General features: G+C 41.8%; 2 protein-coding genes across 3 annotated transcripts; both read left to right on the top strand.

Moving 5' to 3' along the window:
• Nucleotides 1–1,499: 1,499 nt before the first annotated feature.
• Nucleotides 1,500–17,089, top strand: LOC308324462 (uncharacterized protein; the record flags this gene model as incomplete). Its single annotated transcript, XM_080776506.1, has 12 exons — nucleotides 1,500–3,099; nucleotides 3,247–3,365; nucleotides 3,501–3,667; nucleotides 3,758–3,890; nucleotides 4,937–5,207; nucleotides 7,021–7,024; nucleotides 12,553–12,613; nucleotides 12,719–14,351; nucleotides 15,458–15,576; nucleotides 15,996–16,162; nucleotides 16,259–16,391; nucleotides 16,748–17,089. The coding sequence occupies 12 exons, from the start codon at nucleotides 1,500–1,502 to the stop codon at nucleotides 17,021–17,023; spliced, it is 4,683 nt and encodes a 1,560-aa protein (XP_080632632.1). The 3' UTR covers nucleotides 17,024–17,089.
• LOC308323599 (uncharacterized protein) lies at nucleotides 6,904–8,927 on the top strand. 2 transcript variants are annotated; one of them, XM_080775348.1, is made up of 5 exons: nucleotides 6,904–7,024; nucleotides 7,146–7,282; nucleotides 7,973–8,036; nucleotides 8,436–8,580; nucleotides 8,647–8,927. In XM_080775348.1, the coding sequence occupies exons 2-5, from the start codon at nucleotides 7,147–7,149 to the stop codon at nucleotides 8,722–8,724; spliced, it is 423 nt and encodes a 140-aa protein (XP_080631474.1). In that variant the 5' UTR covers nucleotides 6,904–7,024; nucleotide 7,146; the 3' UTR covers nucleotides 8,725–8,927. The 2 variants fall into 2 exon arrangements, with proteins under 2 accessions (XP_080631474.1, XP_080631473.1); XM_080775347.1 differs by having other exon boundaries at nucleotides 8,436–8,927.
• Nucleotides 17,090–22,837: the final 5,748 nt, after the last annotated feature.

Consider the following 22,837-nt stretch of genomic DNA (forward strand, 5'->3'; position numbering starts at 1 on the left):
CATGGGCTACATGAAAGAAATGTGTTTAATAAAACGAAATTAACTGCTGAAAGGTCACCGTCTCTGTCTCATGTTATTCTTTCTTAATAGTATAGAGGTCGACTACTATACTGTACAATCAAATAAATCTGTATACAAGATAATTTCAGAGAGGGAGGGAAATACTAAATTAACTGTTACATTAACACATTTTGTGGGGGCGAGTTGGTAAACGGGCGAGTCGTCTGGTATTCCTCTGAAACAATGACAACACAGTAAAATCCTCAGTGTTAAGTTAATGTTTCCATCTGTAACTCTTAGTGTACAAATGTAATCAAAACAATGAGGATTGTAGATTGGGGTCCCGGAAAACACGCCTGGCAAATCTGTCATGTCCGAGTTTAGAGCAACAAACCGTAGAATTCAAAGCTAATTGTTCCTTGTGATGTTTATAGAGGGTATGCGCATGCTTAAAGTGAATGGCAAATCGGGTGGCAAAGCAACATGCAAAGTGAGTTTAACGTTGTTTAACGTTGTTTAATGCAACCAGATAGGACTTTTCTGTTTGGATTCATGGGTTGTCAAGGCCAGAAAGTAGTTTTTTGCGACTCAGTAGGCATTCTTGTGTAACTTCCGGGTTTGATGATGATGTCATGCGCATACCCTCTATTCTTTGAACAGAGTAATGAAACCAGTAGTGATTGACCAACAATATAAAAATCTAATGAGAACAATTTCATGGCTTTTTCTAAATGTCTCCTCCCTCCAGTTGGACAAATTTCCTTGCACAGAACAAAATAGTGGACTACAATAATGTAATGATCCTGCAAGAACACAACTGGGTATATGGCCATGGCTAACTTGACATAGGCCCTATAGCAATAGACTAGTAAAGCAATGAAGTGCCTAAAATCTGATAACAGTTGTGTAAAGTAATAAACTTGAAAGAATTTCATTGTAGGTCTATTGTAATTTGAGTTTGCTTAAGTTCAAACCCTGCACCTGGAAAATAGGTTAACTATAACCTTCACAAGACCGCTGAGGTTGTAAAGGGGTTTGAAGTAACCTCACCGGACACAATCTGCTATGGCCTCTATACTGTCTTATCACTCAGTAAAATCCTCAGTGTTCATTTATCCATTTGTAACTCTGAGAATGAACATTTATACTCTCAGATTTAAATTAATACTGTGGATTTTACAGTGTACAGATATATCTATAACGGCGAGTGGGGAACTTGTCCTATTATTCATTACTGAGAGGCAAGGAAGTAGGCGCTGGTGGAATTTTGGCCTGGGTCAACTTAACATACACGTGAGTCTAGAATTAAAACATATTGTTTCATGTGTGTGTGTGTGTGTGTGTGTGTGTGTGTGTGTGTGTGTGTGTGTGTGTGTGTGTGTGTGTGTGTGTGTGTGTGTATTTTCTTTTTGACAAAGCACAACTTAATTTAATTTCTTGTTTTGTGTTTAAAAACAGACTGCAATTGTGTCTTGGCTGCAACACCAACGACCAGAGAGATGGTCTCCAAAGACATAACTCGCACAATCCTCAGATATCTCCTGGTTTTAATCATTCCTGCCTCGTTGATTGGTAACTGTGTCTTGATATGGCTCTACAGTGTCAACAGCCAACGTACAGTGGCACAGTGCCCTGCGCACCAGCTGCCACCGATCTCACCTGGGGTGCACAATGAACGCAGCCATGTCTTTGCTGACCTCTCAAGGGAAGAGCTCACCCAGGTTCGTGACTATGTGTCCAAAATCCCTGGGATGAACATATCGATTGATCCATTAACACCTCCGTCGATTACCGTTAATTACCTCTACCTGATTGAACTTTCCATGCCGAAGAAAGGCGAAGTCTTGCAGTATTTGGATGCCGGCGGGCCCAAGCCAAAGAGAGAGGCAACCGCAGTGGTTTTTCATGGCACGACGGGCTACATAAAGGAATACGTGGTTGGACCTCTCCCCAACCCAACCCGCCATCGGGATGTCACCTCTGAGAGGTACCAAATGGAGATGATACCGATCACAGCGCGTCCCACACATTCAGGGGAATACATGCTATTAACACCATTTGTTCAGGTCAGTGTGATGTTCCCACTCAGAAAGCTATTGAGTGAGAGTTTTGGTCCTGGGGCAGCTTCAAACCTGAGCTTTCATGAGGCCATGCCCAGGGGGGTCAAGTCAGGGGACAGGATGTCATGGTGGAGCTATTGTCGCAATGTTGAGGGGTTCTTCATCCATCCTGTGGGGTTTGAGGTGCTAATTGACCACCAGAATACCAGTATTAAGTTTTGGCATATTGACAAAGTGGTATACAATGGGCAGTATTTCAACAGCGTGAAAGAACTTAAAGACCAATACGAGGCAGGAACAGTGGAGAAAATCGTCTACAAAAGTACACCAAATTACGCCTCTCTCAAACCCAAGCAGAAACCCACAGGTGTCGGACCCCAGCAGTATTATACTCAGGAAAACCGCTTCAGTATAAAGGGCAACCATGTTGTGTACCTCGGCTGGAGCTTTGCCTTCGGTCTTAGTGCCCTCACGGGAATGAGAGTTTTTGATGTACGTTTTAATGGGGAGAGGATCATCTATGAACTCAGTGTCCAAGAAGCCATGTCTGTTTACGGCTCAAACACAGCACACATGATGCTCACCAAGTACCTCGACTCCGGCCTTGGTATTGGACGCATGGCCTATGAATTGGTCCGTGGGGTTGACTGCCCATACTCGGCTGCATACATTGACACCTACCACTACGTGGACAATGATGCCCCGCGCCGGTTCAAAAATTCTATTTGTGTCTTTGAGCATGACACGGGGCGTCCCCTGAGGAGGCACTTCAATGAGATATTCTATCAGAGCTACGGAGGGTTGTCAAACAGTGTACTAGTGTTCAGGACTATTACGGCCCTCGGGAACTATGATTACCTGTGGGATTTCAAGTTCTATCAGAGTGGCTCTGTGGAGGCCAAGGTGCACGCCACCGGCTACATCTCTTCCTCCTACCTAGTGGCAGGCAGCTATAAGTATGGACACCAGGTGGCGAAGAATGTCCTGGGGAACATCCATACCCACTTCATGCACTTCAAAGTGGATCTGGATGTGTTAGGTGAGTAGTCAAAACATTTGTTGATTTGATTTGATTTGATTTGATTTGATTTGATTTGACTTAACTTTTAATAGATTTGGGGGGAAAGAATCTCCACTGTGGTTATATTTTGTCTGTGTGTGCATTTTGCTTTCATTCTTCCTCTAGGAGTGAAGAATGTTTTCCAGACCAAAGACATGGAGTTTGTGAACGTGTCTCTGCCCTGGATGCCAGAACGCTATGCCATGGTGCCTCAGCTGGTAGAGAACCAGATCAACACAGAACAGGTACAGTCATTTTAACATCATCTCAAATGTTTTATCATTCATTATGTCCCGTTATAAAGGTGCACTGTAATGCCAATATTAGCCACTCAACCTAAGGCTGCTAGTGAATAAACTCTAACACTTCTCACTTCAAAGGAAGCAGCCCTGCGTTACGGCACCAAGACCCCTCGCTACCTCCACATAGCCAGCAACCAGACCAACCGCTGGGGACACAAGCGCTCCTATCGGCTCCAAGTGATCAGCTTCACCGGAGACCACCTGCCAGAGAGCCAGCCTGAGGAGAGGTCTATGTCCTGGGCTAGGTGAGAGGAAGTCAGGGTATGACCATGACCACCCCCCCCCCCCCCCTCTCTCTCTCTCTACCCCACTCTTACCCACCTCTCGTTGTCCAGGTATAAGGTAGCCATCACTAAACATAAGGACTTGGAGCAGACCAGCAGCAGTCTTTACAATCAGAATGACATGTGGACTCCAGCAGTCGACTTCAGCAAGTACATTCAAGACAACGAAAGCATCGATAATGAGGTGTGTCTATGTGTGTAATACTTCAGATGACCTGCGCACTAAAGAGTGTGTGTGCATGTGTGCAGAGCTAATATATATAAAATAAAATAAAACCATTGTTGTCAGCAAACGTTATCAAACACATATTCTGACACTCGTTGATTAATCTATTCCAGTGGCTCTCAAAGTTGGGGTTCTATTCTAACATGTTCAAACGTGACATCAGCTTGTGACTGCAATTTGTTCCTGTTCACGAATGACTCTGCACTGCTGGTCTCAGACAGGAACAAACTGCAGGTTGAAAAGGCCCTCAGCTCTGAAATGGGTAGAATCTGCACCTGGCTCGCTGTTAACAAACTGAATCCATTCTCTTTGGATCAAATGGTAATCTAAGCAAGGCTGACAGCTAGGTGACAATATTATCACACGAAAAGATGAAATTACGTACCTAGGTTCCATCCTGGAGGCAAATCTTTCCTGTGATAAAATGGCCACCAATGTAATCAAAATAGTCAACCAAAGAACAGACTCTAACAGGAGCCCTAGTACAAGGTTTCTTCGACTATGCATGCACGATGAATATCTTGGTACCACAACACCTCAAAGGCCCTGAAAACAAGGCTGGAGACTTCCCAAAACAAACTGGTCTGCGAGATTTGCTATACCACTAAGATACCCATGTACCGTACCTGTCAAAATACAATGTCAACGAAGTCCACAATCACAACACTAAGGGAGTTCAACAAACCACGTCCAACCTAGATTCGCCTCAAACAAGGGATTAAATTCATTTCACTCCTATGCCAAAAGGTGTTTTCCATACTGTACATGTTTTCCCATTTTTACTTTGTCACTGTACATATGATGATTTGATATATAAGAGTATATTTGATGCATCTTTAATGTTCAGATAGTGTAGATAGTTTTTGTACCTGTATTTTGTTTGAACTGCACCCATTCTACAAACAGTGAATAAAACAATCAATCAATCAATCAATCAATCAAAATGGACCCTTATACAGTAGATTGGCCATCTCAGCTATCCCTTTCCCCCTTTCATTTCTCAGGACCTGGTTGCCTGGGTAACCACTGGCTTCCTCCACATTCCCCATGCAGAAGACATCCCCAACACGGTAACCGTGGGCAACGGGGGCGGGGTCATCCTGCGCCCTCACAACTACTTTGACGAGGACCCGTCCATCCATTCTCTTGACGGGGTGTACATCGCCCCCGGGACCGAGCAGAGCTGTGACAACAACAAGATGGCTTGCCTTCATAAAGAGGCATGTAGGCCAGCGCTCAAACCCTTCACCTATGAGGGCTTCCTTTATGATGAGAGTTAAGGGCAGGTGTTTTGAAGGAAAACATCATTAGATACTGTACCTATGGTATGTTTACATACTTTTCATCGGTTAAACAGGTGAACATTTTGTTCTTGCGATTTGTGATTTTGTACTTTTGTCACACTGGATCTATAATCACTTGTAATTCTTTGTGAGAATTGGGATGTTTTTTTGTTTTATTGCCTTGCTGTATTTGTGTGTGCTGAAAAAAAAGGAAATGTTTGTATCAAATGCCTTTTGTAAACTCTAATAACTGCTGAACACACTGCAGAATAACTAAAGCATAAATAACCTAATGACATGAATAAAACAAAGCTATATATCCTTTGCCCAGTGTGAGAATGACTGGTATATTTATTTACAGAAAAATACCAACTGACATAAATACAGAAAGGCAAAATGGCAGCCTTTTATACCCAGCTGGAGATAATGAGCCTGGACTATACCATTTCACAGGGTGTATTATAAATGAGGGAGTCTTATAATAGGCTATAAGAGTGGTCGTATATTCAGCACAATTCGCTAAAATGATATTGTGCATGTGTGTGTGTGTGTGCGTGTGCGTGTGCGTGTGCGTGTGCGTGTGTGTGTGTGTGTGTGCGTGTGCGTGCGTGTACTGTGTGCGTGTGTACTATGTTAGTGGCTTCTCTCTTCTTGTGTGTGTAAGTAAAAGTCTTGGTTTGTTTCAGTTTTAGCCCTTATTTCTATATAGTGGATACAACATATGCCATCAAAATAGTGCACAGTAAATGGCACTTCAATTGGTTACACACGACACGCAGAAAAGGTCGTCATGAACGGGACTCGAACACACGACACGCTGTCAGGCCAAAACCTATATGTAGCAAACGCCTGGCCCACTTGGCCAGCGGGCGCACCAAGGACAGTTATTGTTCCTTCTATATGACATGAAAGCAGTCTGTAATTGTTGTTCTTGTTCGCTGATGACTCAGCACTCCTGGCTTCGAGCGAGGACAAAATATGCAAGTTGAGGAAGCTCACAGTTCTGAACTGAGTCAACAACATGTTTAGAAAAGGAGGAACCACTCCTATAGACAGCTATGTATTTGTATTTTGTAGTTGCAGATATCGTTGATGAAATTGCATACAATATATCGCTATATCGCAAATATCGCAATATACCAAATATCGTGATATTATCGTTATCGAGGGCCTAATATCGCTATATATATCGTATCGTGAGGTACCCATATCGTCCCACCCCTATGTATGACTGTACCTTGTGCTGTTTACATTTCAATGGTACGATCACTTAAAACAAATTAATGATGGATAGAGTTAGAGAACCAGACCAGTTGCTAAACCAAAAGTAGATATTATTTTTCAAATTAATTATAAAGATACCCAGACGATTGCTAAGTGCATTCTTTCTTAGCTTTTTGGACAGAAGAACTGGAAAGTGATAAAAAAAAAAACATGCTGTACCCCCTGCAACTGTATATACTTTCCCCATTTTCAACTGTTTTTATTATATTTTGATACTTGTTTTGGCAATGTTTTCTCATACAAATAAAGCTCCTTTGAATTGAATTTATAAAAGGAGGAAGCACTTTGTGAACTGCATCGGGGAAACAGATTTCAACTTTGAGATTAGAGATTATGCGTGTCCACATGCCGTACATTACAAAATGCAATGACAAGGCATGATTCATGTTCAACTGTCTGTTACACAACATTTAGAAATACACTCTTCCCAAGCCAATATAAAGGCAGATGACCCCTCAACCGTTAAGACACAATACATTCATCTTGTAGACCTTACACTCTACACAACTTTGGGTCTGCAGAAAGGTATGGTAGATTTTTGCAATAATACTCGTACTATTCATTAATGCTAGAGAGAGATACTGAAGGGCACTGAACTGATATGTGATGATTTGCATGACAACTAACATTATTTGTCTGATTCCAGGATGAAGGGCCTTGGGACTCTCGTACTAATGTTGCTGCTGGGTGTATTGATGCCTGATGCAGCGGCCGGGATTAAGGGTGTGCTCCCTGCAGGTCGGAATGCATCACCTAAACCTGCAATGTGCAACCCGTTTAAAGGTAAATCACCCACAAACATGTAATGGGGCTTAAAGCCCAAACCGTACCAACAATTCGCAACATGCAACTCCTTGCAACTAATATCCCTAATGGCAGTTGCAAGGAGTTTCATTGGTGCGGTTGACCTTAAAACTTGAATCTCATCTCATCTCAAAAACTACTGAGATGGGGCGCCCGCTGGCCTAGCGGTCCAGGCGCAAGCCACATATAGGCTCTGGCCCATCTCTGGGGTCCCATTCATGACGACCTTTGCTGCATGTCTACTGAGATGGCTGAGATCTACTGTACCTAGAATGTAGAATGTTAGAAGGTACTGCACTGGACAGACTGTAGTAAACATTGTTGAATTTAGTTTAGTTTATTTCAAATACAATATGTTACCATATAGATCTATGGATATTATGGACATACAGTAGCATATTATTGTGTATAATGTACATGCCTTGCTTTCATAATGTATCACTATTTAGTATTTAGTAGTTAAGTCTACTCATGAGTACTTTATACACTCTCCATACAGCATGAAGTTAGTTGTAAATTATACAGCTAATTAATTATAATGTATTGATACATTCAAACCTGTTGCATTTTACATAAGTAAACAGATTATGATAATAGTACTTTGCTTTGTTGAGAATAACTGTGCTTTGTTGAGAATGATATCACATTTTGTTTTGTCTTGTGTTGTAGAGAGATGTGACATTCAGATACTAAGCCGTTCAGCCATTCGCAAGTTGGAACTCTCTAAAAAGAGGTAAGACTCTACTAGTGCAAGTACAATAATGCATAAACCATCATTCTAATCAGTATTATCATCTGTACAAACTATTCGCCATCGCAAGGCAGCCATTTTGTTTAATGAAATGACACCCCGTTGGGCTGACATTTCTTCACAACCTGCACATGATGTTAGCAAATTGGCCGCTGTGTGAATATAGTCAATAGGATGCCAGGTCAACAAATGAACCTGGCATCTGTCAAAATAACATCTAAATTACTCAGTGTGAATGGCGCGTTACAGTATATGTAAATACTAGAGCCATTATAAAACATAAATACAGGTATTAAACTCATAAGAAGCAATCATTGACTTTATCATGCTTTTGTTGTCATGTCAAATAAAAGTCCTCAATGTGCATGGCCTCTTCCTCAGGTACAACATACTCCCTATCCCAGATTACATGGCAGGCAAGCTCCTTCGTCGTCAGGGTGGACACCTAGCTGCCGACCTTAAGAATGGCCGGGCTGGACCGCGCATAGCCCGCTATGTGAAACGCTGGGCTCGACTCCGCCGAGCCCGTCGTCTGAGTCGCTGGGCTCGACTCCGCCGTGCCCGTCGTCTGAACAGCAAGAACCTCATGATGCGTCGTCAGAATGGCAGTGCTGGACTCCGCATAGAGCGCATGCGCATCAACAATGTCCAGCGTATGAGATTTGATTAGATTAGATGACATTTTCAACCATACGAGAGTCAAGGCTTAATTCACCTGGGCATACATGGACGGACACTTGCTCATACTGTAGAACAGAACATGTACGAATGCAATGTATACGATGCTTATACCCTGCTGTCCCAAGCGTTAGAGATGCCTTGTCAATGTATTAGTCCGTATAGTTTTCAATAAAGAAGTGTTTAAGTCTATAATCTAATTCTGTGTCTGAATTCATCTTTACTGCTTTTCCTCGTTTCCCCAAATGAGTGCAACTATACGCAACAGCGCACTCTTACCGGTATGTCAGACTATTGTTCATAGATTATAGTTCCGCATTCAACACTATTGTTCCATCTAAATTAGTGTTGAAACTCAGAGAGGTCTTGGTCTGGGCAGCTCCATCTGTAACTGACTATTTGATTTTCTGACAGGCAGGCCCCAGTCTGTGCTGCCTCAGTCCTCTGTTGAACAGTTTGTTTTCGTTTGATTGTGTCGCAAGATGTGTGGAACCACATAGACTCTGTTCTTCGAGTCAACTTGTACAACTGAGGTTACTGAAATAACCAGAAGTTACAAATAACAATTTAGTCCCACAGTGACTCTCCCTCCTATAGCCCCATGGCTGTGTGTAGATCTTGGGGGACAGCAAGAAATAAAGAACAAGCCAAAGTTAATCCAGTGGGACTCGATCAGTCCAGAGATATTGTGAACAGAATTACACAGACTCAGTGTTACTGTATATACGAATGACTCCAAAGATCCTGAATCAAGATGTACGTACAGCTGTGTATATACCTGTAAATTAAGAATTATTGCTAAAATCATGTGTCCAGTGTATTAGGTAGAAAGTTATTCCTGCTTTTGTGTCAAACAGCTCTGTTTTCTTTTACCTTGCTTACAATTTACAATTTTTGGCATTTAGCCGACGCTCTTAATCCAGAGCGATTTACAGAACAAAGAAAAAAAATATGGCAATACATCACATACATAAAAAGTAGTTATTATGAAACATGCGTAAGCTAAGAACATAACAGTGGAATATCTATATAATGAAACAATGTATATATACTATAAAGTGATATGTCTACATTAAATGACAGCACTAGAATAGCATTTTATGGAGACATAGCACTTTATAGTAGGCCTATATTGTTTCATTATATAGATATTCCACTGTTACGTTCAAGCTTACGCATGTTTCATGATAACTACTTTTTATGTATGTGATGTATTGCCATGCTTTTTGTTCTTTCTTAATGATTAAGAGCGTCTGCTAAATGCCTAAATTTTAAGCAAGGTATATATTAAGGAAACAGCTGTTTGACACACAAGCAGGAATAATTATCTACCGAATACACTGGACACATGATTTTAGCAATAATTCTTAATTTAATTGCGGAAAACCAGAGGGATATAATAAGCTTGTAGGCATGCAAGGCAAGATTCAGACGGGACTTTTAGAAGGTTTGTCATTTGCGGGTCCAGAGGCCCTGAGATGCTGGAGATATCATCAGGGACAATAACAAGGAACACATTCCCTCCAGAAGTGCCATTTAGAGCCACCACTGTAGCAACAGGACATGTATTTATTATACTTTTTCTGCCTGATACTCCTGTTGAATTATTATGTATTTATTTATTTTGTGTGCATATATTACGTCTAGTATAGACAACGTCTTGTTTCTTCTTGTTAGGCCTATATTCTGATTGTCATGGTCAGGTCTTATTTCAAAACCTTTAAAAAAAAACGTTACCTCTTTCACAATACTTTTGCTTCAACAACAGCTGATAACATCAACATCTTGCACCATCATTTTCAATCAACAAAATCAAGAAGTCATGGTGACTGCATGTGGCGGAATTGTCTGAAGCTCAGATCAATAGCTTATGTTGTTGCCTACCATGAGAGAAACAATATAATCAACCACACCTGGTATTTACTATTTTGGACATCCCATTATACTGTAGGTGAAGAAATTCAAATTAGAGCGGCCCGGAAGATAATTTCCCATTCATTTCCCCCCATAGAATTTCAGAATGTATTTATTTAAAGACATGAAGCCAACTTGGCAGTATAACATACAGTAAAACATAAAGACACAAACTGTAGCATCACTCTCTATTGCTTCCAAGCAGACCTATTCACCGCATTGTGACACTATACTGAAACTGGAAGAGGGAACAGTAAGAAAGAAAAGTATAACTTCTTAGCTGTAGGCTAAGAAGGCTGCAAACTTCTTTGGCCATAATGCAGTGGCGGTTAAGCTGCTCCCCGGCAGTGGACACCCAGAAATTTGAAAACATTTAATCTTTACTCAGATCCCAATGAAATGAATGAAAATCAGTTAAAGGTGATTCAGTGATTTCACTTCATTCAAATGTCACTTTTTTTGTTGATGTGATAATCCTCCCTACTACACTATAGAGTGTGCTATAGAGTTAACCCATGGGGATCAAAAAACCTTAGGTTTTGTTTTTGGCTAGGTGGCCCAGAATTAAGAGTTTCCCCTCCAGTAGAGGAGGGGTTAGCCCCATAGAGGCTGGCTTCCCTCCCCATATTTCTGTCAGAAGCCATTGAGGGCTTATTTTACCCTTTTGCGTACAAGGTTTATTGTAAGGCCAATATGCTGTCTGCATAGTAATTGTACCTACTATCTACAAAAAATATCAAAATTGTGACATGTATTAGAGTTAGTGGCTCATGTGTGTAGTGTGCACTACACCGGCATTAAGCCTGATTTATACTTGCACATACTGGCATTTTGCTTCGAAAAAAGCTATAGATATAAAGGCTCAACATGTCATATCGAGTTGTGAGCTTGTAGATTGGCTATTTTTGAGTGGTGCAACCACTCCTACAACCAGCAATGTCCGTGTACCTGTTTGTATACCTGTTTGTTTGTGTGTGTACCTGTTTGTTTGTGTACCTGTATGAGCACGAGTATGTGACTTAATAGCAGTAGGGGGCGCCAGAAACAGAGAGAGGGGTAGTGCTGTGTCTCTAATGAGAGAGAGAGAGAGAGAGAGGGGGGGGGGGGGGGGGGGATTGCACCACTCAGTTCACACGTGTGTGATTTTTTTATATGCAACACGTATACATATCAAGTAGATATCCAGTCTAGACACTATGGACATTTGGACTCTACTAGTATACAGTATACTGAGTATAGTTAGGGCTCGATCTAATTAATTAATGTCAATGGCAGTGAGTGACCAACTACTAAAGTCTAATCAGTCCAATTTCATGGTATATTATAATGTATCCTCCCTTTTGTTAGGCAAGGCCAATAGAATAAAATAAAACCAAAAATAAAACAAATGTCTTGCACAGAACAAATGAGTGGACTTTGTTTTTGCTATATGGCCTATAATACTGAAATGATCCTGCAAGAACAAAGGTATTTTACCTAGGCTACAAGGTTTACAACAGTGCAGCAATAAAACACACAAGCCTGCCTAATATCTGATAATAGTTAGATAAAGTAATAAACTTGAAAGAAATTCATTCCATTGTAATTGTAGTTTGCTTAAGGTGCAGGGCACCTGGAAAATAACCAATAACCATAACCTTCACTTATCAAAAGACATGAGGTTGTAAAGACAGGGTTTGAAGTCACCGGACTCAAATTGCCATGTCCTTGTCCTTGTCATGTCATGTGAACCATCACACAAGAAAATCCCCAGTGTTAATTTATCCACTTGTAACTCTGAGAATGAAATGTGTATACTCTCAGAGTTGAATTAATACTGGGGATATTACAGTGTACAGATTATCTTTTAAAATTAAAGGAGAGTGGGGAGCTAGCCCGTCCTATTATTCATTACTGCACAACGGAGAGGGAGACCGTGCAAAGGCACAATTAAGGCACTGGTGGAACTTTGGCTTGAGTCAAAGCAAGTGAGTCCAGAATTAAAACATACTGTATTGTTTAATATTATTTGAATCTTCAGTTTTTACTGTCAAAGCATTCAATTAAATTAATTTCTTGTTTTGTGTAACTAGAACAGACTTCAATCGTATCTTGGCTGCAACACCAACGACAAACACTTTGGAGAGATGGTCTCCAAAGATGCAACCTGCACAATCCTCCTGGTTTTAGTCGTTACTGCCTCGTTGATCGGTAACTGTGTCTTGATATGGCTCAACAGTGTCAACAGCCAAAGTACGGCAGAGTGCCCTGCGCACCAGCTGCCACCGATCTCACCTGGGGTGCACAATGAACGCAGCCATGTCTTTGCTGACCTCTCAAGGGAAGAGCTCACCCAGGTTCGTGACTATGTGTCCAAAATCCCTGGGATGGACATATCGATTGATCCATTAACACCTCCGTCGAAGGATTACCTCTACTTGATCGAACTTTCCATGCCGAAGAAAGGCGAAGTCTTGCAGTATTTGGATGCCGACGGGCCCAAGCCAAAGAGAGAGGCGACCGCAGTGGTTTTTCATGGCACGACGGGCTACATAAAGGAATACGTGGTCGGACCTCTCCCCAACCCAACCCGCCATCGGGATGTCACCTCTGAGAGGTACCAAATGGAGATACCGATCACAGCGCGTCCCACACATTCAGGGGAATACTCTGTATTAATACCATTTCTTCTGTCCAATGTTATTGACCCACTCAGTAAGCTAGTGGATGAGAGCTTTGGTCCTGGGGCAGCTTCAAACCTGAGCTTTTATGAGGGCATGCCCAGGGGGGTCAAGTCAGGGGACAGGATGTCATGGGCAGGCTATTGTCGCAATGTTGAGGGGTTCTTCATCCATCCTGTGGGGTTTGAGGTGCTAGTTGACCACCGGGATACCAATTCTTCATTTTGGCACATTGACAAACTGTTATACAATGGGCAGTATTTCAACAGCGTAAAGGAACTTAATGACCAATACGAGGCAGGAACTGTGAAGAAAATCGTCTACAAAAGTACACCAAATTACGCCTCTCTCAAACCCAAGCAGAAACCCACAGGTGTCGGACCCCAGCAGTATTATACTCAGGAAAACCGCTTCAGTATAAAGGGCAACCATGTTGTGTACCTCGGCTGGAGCTTTGCCTTCGGTCTTAGTGCCCTCACGGGAATGAGAGTTTTTGATGTGCGTTTTAATGGGGAGAGGATCATCTATGAACTCAGTGTCCAAGAAACCATGTCAGTTTACGGCTCAAACACACCGCACATGATGCTCACCAAGTTCATCGACTCCAGCATTGGTATTGGACGCATGGCCAATGAATTGGTCCGTGGGGTTGACTGCCCATACTCGGCTGCATACATTGACACCTACCACTACGTGGACAATGATGCCCCGCGCCGGTTCAAAAATTCTATTTGTGTCTTTGAGCATGACACGGGGCGTCCCCTGAGGAGGCACTTCAATGAGATATTCTATCAGAGCTACGGAGGGTTGTCAAACAGTGTACTGGTGTTCAGGACTATCACGGCCATCGGGAACTATGACTACATGTGGGATTTCATCTTCTATCAGAGTGGCTCTGTGGAAGCCAAGGTGCACGCCACCGGCTACATCACCACTTCCTACCTGGTGGCCGGCAGCAATAAGTATGGACACCAGGTGGCAGAAAACATCCTGGGGAACATCCATACCCACTTCATTCACTTTAAAGTGGATCTGGATGTGTTAGGTGAGTAGTAGTCAGGCCGCGCTTCTTAAAGTTTCTAGTGATATTATTATGAAGGCTGATGCCGGTGAGTGCTCGGTGCTGCTCTTGCTTGATTTATAAGTGCTGCTTTTGATACAATTGACCACTCCATCCTTCTTGGCAGCTCAAACAGTGGGTAGGTCTATAAGTGGTTTGGCCTTGGAATGGTGTGTCAGTCGCTGTCGACAGCTATGTTTCCTCCTCAGCTCCTCTGACCTCTGGGGTCCCCCAGGGCTCCATCTTAGGACCAATCCTTTTCTCCCTTTATATGTTGCCACTTGGTGTGCTTATGAATAGTTTTGAAGGTGTATCCTATCATTGTTACACCGATGATACCCAACTTTATTTCAACAACATCCGCAGCCATTTTAATTTCAAGGACCCCCAAATTAAATGCATATGAATTAGCCTAGGGTGACAGGGTCCTAGGCCATTTCATTATTATAACAGTAGCTACTTATATTTTGTTATTTATAGCTGTGATTATTTATTTAAGAAGCACTGTTCTGAACCAATGTTCGCCTTGAAATAAGAAAAATGTAATCATCCTTAACCTTTAAGCTAAAATAATGATGACCAGGGACTTAAAATCTTTGTTTTAATTGATGGCCTTCATGCCCTGGCACTTGGCCTTGTGCCCTCAAAACGTTGACCACACTAAAGGCCAAGTGGCCTTGCCCCTAAAAGGATGAAATTCCAGGCCTGGCCGCCTGGTAGTCAGGCCTAAAATTACATCAACAGTGTTGTTATTGTGACACACATTGGTGCAGTGGTGAGAGTTGCATATATATTATATATATTATATTATATTTACATGCAGATGCATCACATTACAACAATTGTATCATAGTCTCTTGAAGTGTAGCTAAATGTAAGTCACTCGACTGGGCTGTGAACAAACGAAACAATGCAGCCTTTTTTCACATGCATTGCGAACCACTGTGGTTATCTGTTCATTTCCCCCTGCATGTGTGTGTGTGTGTGTGTGTGTGTGTGTGTGTGTGTGTGTGTGTGTGTGTGTGTGTGTGTGTGTGTGTGTGTGTGTGTGTGTGTGTGTGTGTGTGTGTGTGCTTTCATTCTTCCTCTAGGAGTGAAGAATGTTTTCCAGACCAAAGACATGGAGTTTGTGAACGTGTCTCTGCCCTGGATGCCAGAACGCTATGCCATGGTGCCTCAGCTGGTAGAGAACCAGATCAACACAGAACAGGTACAGTCATTTTAACATTATCTCAAATACTAGTTATTAATTATGTCCCTTAAAAAACTAAGTATAAGCCTTGGTGAGCCATGAGGCCCATAGGGCAGAAGCCTATCTCCTGTTTCTGTAGTGTGAGGCAGCTTGATGTACAAGTACACCCCCTGGACATGATGACGCTAGTATAGTATGTCGCAGGGACTTACTTATCCCAATCCAACATTGATGCTGAGTGCCAAGCAGGAAGGCACTATAGGTCCCACTTTTCAGAGTCTTTGGTATCGAACCCCGACCTCCCAGTCTCAGAGCGGACACTCTAGTCTAACCACAAGGCCACTGAGCTGGTCCCTTACGTTCCTTGTAATGCCAATATTAGCCACTGTACCTAACCTAAACTCCTCCTTCAAACTCTAACACTTCTCACTTCATAGGAAGCAGGCCTGCGTTACGACACCAAGACCCCTCGCTACCTCCACATAGCCAGCAACCAGACCAACCGCTGGGGACACAAGCGCTCCTATCGGCTTCAAGTGTTCAGCTTCACCGGAGACCACCTGCCAGAGAGCCAGCCTGAGGAGAGGTCTATGTCCTGGGCTAGGTGAGAGGAAGTCAGGGTACCTTCAGGAGGTCTCAAACTCTCAATATATGACTTATGTTATACCCAAACCACCACCCCCCACCTCTCGTTGTCCAGGTATAAGGTAGCCATCACTAAACATAAGGACTTGGAACAGACCAGCAGCAGTCTTTACAACATGAACAACCCCTGGACTCCAGCAGTCGACTTCAGCAAGTACATTCAGGACAACGAAAGTATTGTTAATGAGGTGTGTATGTGCATATAGGTGTGTATTGGATGTGTACAGCTTTGTGTATACTGTATAGCCATGCTGTAATGCATTTATAATGTGTGTATGCGTGTTTTGAAGCAAACAATGGGTACATGTATAATGACCTGCATTCTAAAGAGAAAAGCTTGTACAGACATTTCATATAGGAGAGAAAAAAAAAACGTTGTCACCAAAAGTTATAGACACAAACACATTCTCACACTCGATTAATCTATTCGAGTGGTCCTCAAAGTAGATTTTCTAAATGGACCCTTATAGGTCTGTAACTCTGATAGATATGTGGGTCCAATTTGAGAACCACTGATGTATCCTTTCCCCCTTTCATTTCTCAGGACCTGGTTGCCTGGGTAACCACTGGCTTCCTCCACATTCCCCATGCAGAAGACATCCCCAACACGGTAACCGTGGGCAACGGGGGCGGGGTCATCCTGCGCCCTCACAACTACTTTGACGAGGACCCGTCCATCCATTCTCCTGACGGGGTGTACATCGCCCCCGGGACCGAGCAGAGCTGTGACAACAACAAGATGGCTTGCCTTCATAAAGAGGCATGTAGGCCAGCGCTCAAACCCTTCACCTATGAGGGCTTCCTTTATGATGAGAGTTAAGGGCAGGTGTTTTGAAGGAAATCATCATTAAGTGACTACTGTATGTTTGTATGTTGTTACAGTACTTTCCATATAGGTTTATAAACAGGTGATTTTCCACATAGAATCTATAATCACTTTTCTTTATGACCAAACAGCAGGATGTGTTTGTTTACCGTATTTGTTTGTTTGTCGTTTGTTGCCTTGCTGTCTTGTGTGTGCTGATAGACAATTTACAATTTACAATTTAGGCATTTAGCAGACGCTCTTAATCCAGAGCGACTTACATTAAGCAAGAACAAAAGCATGGGAATACATCACATAAAGACATTTATCATGAAACATGCGTAGCTAAGAAAGTAACAGTGGAATATCTATAATGAAACTATACATATAAGCTATACATCTATACTACTATGCTACACATATGTACTATGACGTGCTATGACTACTAGAATTGCTATCTAAGGGGGTGGGGTAAGTGCTATGGGCCATGATGGAGTCTGAAAAGGTGGGTTTTCAGACTACGGCGGAAGATTGGGAGTGATGCTGCAGTTCTGACTGCAATGGGAAGTGCATTCCACAGTTTTGGAGCCAGAAGGGAGAAGAGTTTGGGACGTGTGGAGCGTTGTCCCGGCGTTTTTAGTGAGGGTACTTCCAGCTTCCCTGCGTTGGCTGATCTGAGTGAGCGGGAGGGTTTGTAGGGTTCGATTCGATAGAAAAGGAAATGTTTGTATCAAATGCCTTTCATAATCTCTAATAACTGCTGAAGACAAGCATAAATAACATACAATTTGCTACCGCCAATTTGCTACCAAAACTACTTGATATCTGTGGATTTTGTATTGGTGATGTAATGACATGAATAAACTTTTCTAAGTGGTTATGCCTCTTTCAGTTTTTGTGTTATTAGTTTTTTTTTTATTGTTGATTTAATGTTGGGAAAGTGCTATATAACTAACTAACTATCAATATCATTTGTGATTCTTGTAATTGGTATCAGTCGCTGCTGACAAAAACCCACTTATGAAACGTTCCTTTCTGAGCAGTGGTTTTGTAACAAAGTAGGAACATCTGGAAGTCATCAGCTGTGTGTGGGAGAAGCTCTGGTGGCCTGTGAACCTTCAGCAAGCAGCAGCTGAAGTGATTTACCCACAAAGTGCTTTTTAATTACTCAAACCCTGGATATCCATACATGGAGAAGACTGGATCAATAGATCATCACCTAGATCTGCATATATGGAGCCGGTCAGCCACTGTACTACACAGTCTACTCCCAATCTTCCACCGTAGTCTGAAAACCCACCTCTTCAGACTTCATTTTAACATTGTTTAATACAATCAGATAAGACTTTTCTGTTTGGATGTACGGGCTATCAAGACCAGAAAGTGTTTTGCCACTCAGTAGGCGAGTAGTTCCTGCATAACTTCCGGGTATAATAATGATGTCACGCACATACCCTAGTCTATGTGCGTGAGGGATGACTGAAGTACCTACCTACCTAGATTGGCAGCACCTGCAAGCTGATGCGCTCTCTCAAGATCATGGAGAATTATAAACATTTTCTTTAACTCCCTATGAGTTTTGTTTTAGACTAATATCCATTATCCCTTCCCAACTTTCATGTGCAGGAGATTAAATACCAACTATCAAAAATTGGACAATCAGCTATGTACCAGTATCTTTCAGTAGTCTATATGTTCATCTGTTTGGCTATCCTCTTTGTCATCTTTTAGAGCTCAAAACTAGCAATGAAATGCACATGATCTTTATGCTTTACAGCAAACTTAAGCCTACAGATACACTATTAAAAGTATATTTTTCAGCTTCTCCTATTGCTGCAATGGGCAGGGCTGGGTGTTGCCAAAAAGCTTGAAGGCTCCAGTCACTGAAATATTACACTTAACCCATTCAGGCCTGACGTCGAAATAAAAAAAACTTTCTGAAAGATATACCTATTCAAAGATTTGTGCCGCATTTTTACGATTTTTCAAAAATAGCAGACCTACAAGTTCTACAAGGTATGAGCTTGTATATCTACTATTTTTCAATAGCTAACGTATAACAAAATGGGTTAAAGTGTAATGTCACTTATTTTGCTTTCACACTGAAGAATAATGTCTTATAAAATTAAACAAATTGCCTGTAAATGAGCTTATAATGGCAATATATATATATACAAGTTAGAAAAAAAAGAAATCTTGATGAAAAACAAAAACAGGTATGTTTAAAGAACATTGGTAGTAAAAGTATATCCATAAAAAAGAGGGATGTCATTAAGGGAGTAAGGGAGGTGGTCAAATGGAGTTGTTTTGTAAAAACTGTAAAAACTGTTAAATGCCCGGATGCAAACTGTAACCCAGATGAAACAATAGAGAACCTGCTAGTGGATTGTCAGAGGTCTAGAGATGTATGGGGGAAAATGCCACAGATCGGTTTTTAACATTAACGTTATACTTATAATGCAGTATTGTAGGCTATGGAGTCTTTGATGAAAAACATGTCTGCTATGGAACAAGACTTTTATTGGGCTGTGGTTTGCACTGTGGTCAATAAGATCTGGAACACCAGGAGTGATCAGGAGGGCCATCTCTGGAGAGGTGGTCTTCATACAAATAGTAACTGAACTGAAAAGACAGAGAACCCTGGACTCAAGACAGAAAAACTGATACCAATACTCTGTGTGTGTATTACAATTCCTTACTACTGTACTGCCAAACTCAATGTAATATGAGTGCCATGAATAATTTAAATAAAGCATATTTAAAAAGGAAAGCAGGACATGGGTTTAAAATGTATTTTGAAACTTAATTGTATTAAATATTGTAGGATGGCATTTTGTATTGCCGCTATGTTTTGTATGTTATTTTTTATTCCTCAGGTACCCACACTTTCCCTCCATAATAAGGACACACGCTCTTACACCAAATGGTAGGGCTGTAACGATTACAAATATAAGTTTATGATTAATTGTCACACATAATTGGGTGCTTGGACATGTATGAACTCACGCATCACTATGTCCTACACATACAAGACAAAGGAAGTGTCCCTCTCTCACAGAGAGAGAGAGAGAGAGAGAGAGAGAGAGAGAGAGAGAGAGAGAGAGAAGGATGAGGCTACATGCAGAGAGAGAGAGAGAGAGAGAGAGAGAAGGATGAGGCTACATGCTTGGCAGGACTTAAGAAAAGGCCTACATTGACAGAGGTGTTGACACAAGCCAGCGTCATATGAACCAACCAGAGAGAGAGCGAGAGCAAGAAAAGAAAGAAAGAAAGAAAGAAATAATTATGGCCACGGCGGGCCATGAGGAATTGACCAGTACATAGAGATAAGTTTTGCAGTCAAGCCAGTCATTAAACAATAGCCGTCACAACACACAATCTTCAACACACCCACAACACAGCAGCCGCACACTTAGTAACACTAACTAACTATCTACTAACTGTAGTGTAGATGAACATCAGTCTTCATTTTTAAATGATGTGAAAGCCCAAAACCTCTAGCTTGAACTTAAAAGGCTAATTGAAGTGGCCAAGATCCACATGATAATACTATTCTCTGTTACAACAACTCAGTTTGTTCAGTGGCAAACACAACACAGCACAGACTGCAGCATCCACCCAATCCCAGAGCAGACACAACACAGACTGCAGCATCCACCCAATCCCAGAGCAGACACAACACAGACTGCAGCATCCACCCAATCCCAGAGCAGACACAACACAGACTGCAGCATCCACCCAATCCCAGAGCAGACACAACACAGACTGCAGCGTCCAATCCCAGAGCAGAAACACAACACAACACAGACTGCAGCATCCAATCCCAGAGACACAAACAGTCACTGACTGAACATGTTTCATTAATTGCCACCCAATCATTGCGTCCTAAAATCACAGCAACAGCTTGAAGTGTACACACATCTTAATTTGCTTACAACACAAGCAGCAGCAGCAGCAGCAAAGATGGGGAAAAGGGTTCGTACCTTGAGCTGTCTTCTACTTCAGTTGTAGAAGAAGGGATGGCGGCCAGCAGGGTCAAAGTTTGGAACCCACCAATGGATAGAGAGAGATAGAGCAGTCCTCTTTTAGTTGGTCCTCAGATGAGCCCTCCAGCGGGGTCTCCAGTCCTCTCCATCCTCCATACATCCCGACTGTGGCGACTGTGGCTCAGGAGGTAGAGCAGGTCCTTGGGCAAAATTGCTCCAGATGTGCAGGTTGGTACCTTGCATGGCTTCCGCCGCAATCAGTGTATGAATGTGTGTGTGTGTGTGTGTGTGTGTGTGTGTGTGTGTGTGTGTGTGTGTGTGTGTGTGTGTGTGTGTGTGTGTGTGTGTGTGTGTGAATGTAATGCATATGTAAAGCGCCTTGGATAAAGGCGCTATATAAATGGCACCGTTTACCATTTAATCCCAGTGTCAATGGCACCGACCAGCCTCATTCTCCTCCTCCTGGAGGCCATCTTCTCTCACCCACCCTCGGTATCACTCCATACAGATGCATGTTGGTAACGTGTTCATCCTGGTTGATGTTTAGCACTGCACGTAGCATTCTGGTGTAGCACAGTGGGGCCAGGGACGGTAGAGCAGGCTTCAGGGTCCAGCATTCACAGCTATATAGGAGAGCGGACATCATGAATGGTAAATGGTGCATTTATATAGCGCCTTTATCCAAGGCGCCTTACATAGATTGTGCATTACATTCACCCATTTACACATACATTCATACACAGATGGCGGCGGAAACCATGCAAGGCACCAACCTGCACATCAGGTGCCATTAGGGGTTCATAAATCATAAATAATAATAACTTGAATTTATATAACACCTTAAAAAACACACTTTACATCAACAAAAACATGCTATTTTTTTCATGAATATACTATAGTAGAGTATTCTTTTTTACATTGTATGGTTTTATTACTGTAAATTGTTTGACATTGACTTATAATAATAATTATAGTTGAATCTACTTGTTCAGTTATTGTTATTTTAGTATTTAAAAAGAAACATTTGCACATAGCTTGTAGAAATGCCTATTCTCATACTTTAGTGTGACAGTCTTGTATGAAGAAGTATAGGGCATTAAGCCATTTTGGGGCGTTATACTTTAAAATAGCAGATCTACAAGCTCATAGCGCGCTATAAACTTGTAGGTCTGCTATTTTTGAAAAGAATAGTGAAAATTTGCCTCAAATCTTTGAATATATATTCTTTCAGAGTTTCAGTTCAAATCTTTGCTTCTGGGGGGTCCCTGGAACAACATATTTTCAATGGGGGTCGTGGCATATTACATATCATTTTTGGGGTCCTTGACATGAAATATTGAGAACCACTGGAAACATGAGGTTTTTCAGAAAAAAAAATATTTTTTAAATTTCAGGCCTAAATTAGGGATATGATATTTCTGCTTAACAGCAAACAAACACAATATTATTCACTTCACAGGCACAGCACACAAACAATGCTTTATATCCTGACTAGTTCTTACATTTTACTTTTTGTAAATATAATTAGTGACATGACATTACACACAAACAAACAATTCACCTCTATTAACCATGAATGCTAAAGCAGCTAATTAACTGTAGTAGCTAGGTAAGCTAACGCACCTGCTTGGGGAATGGACTCCCTTTTTTTCCAAGGACGATAATTAAACTTCTCCTCCTGCTGTCACCGTCATGTCTCTGGGCAGTTTCCACTCCCAGTCCCTGACAACACTGACAAGTCTCCTCATCTTCCATGAGGTGGAAGTTGGTACGTTTAAACTTGTTTATTTCCCTGTTTTACTAACAATAACAAACACGAAGGAGTTTGAGTCAAAGAAACACT

This window comes from Protomyctophum bolini (genome assembly GCF_963924005.1).
Source record: "Protomyctophum bolini genome assembly, chromosome: 11".
In the NCBI taxonomy this organism is placed as follows: domain Eukaryota; kingdom Metazoa; phylum Chordata; class Actinopteri; order Myctophiformes; family Myctophidae; genus Protomyctophum; species Protomyctophum bolini.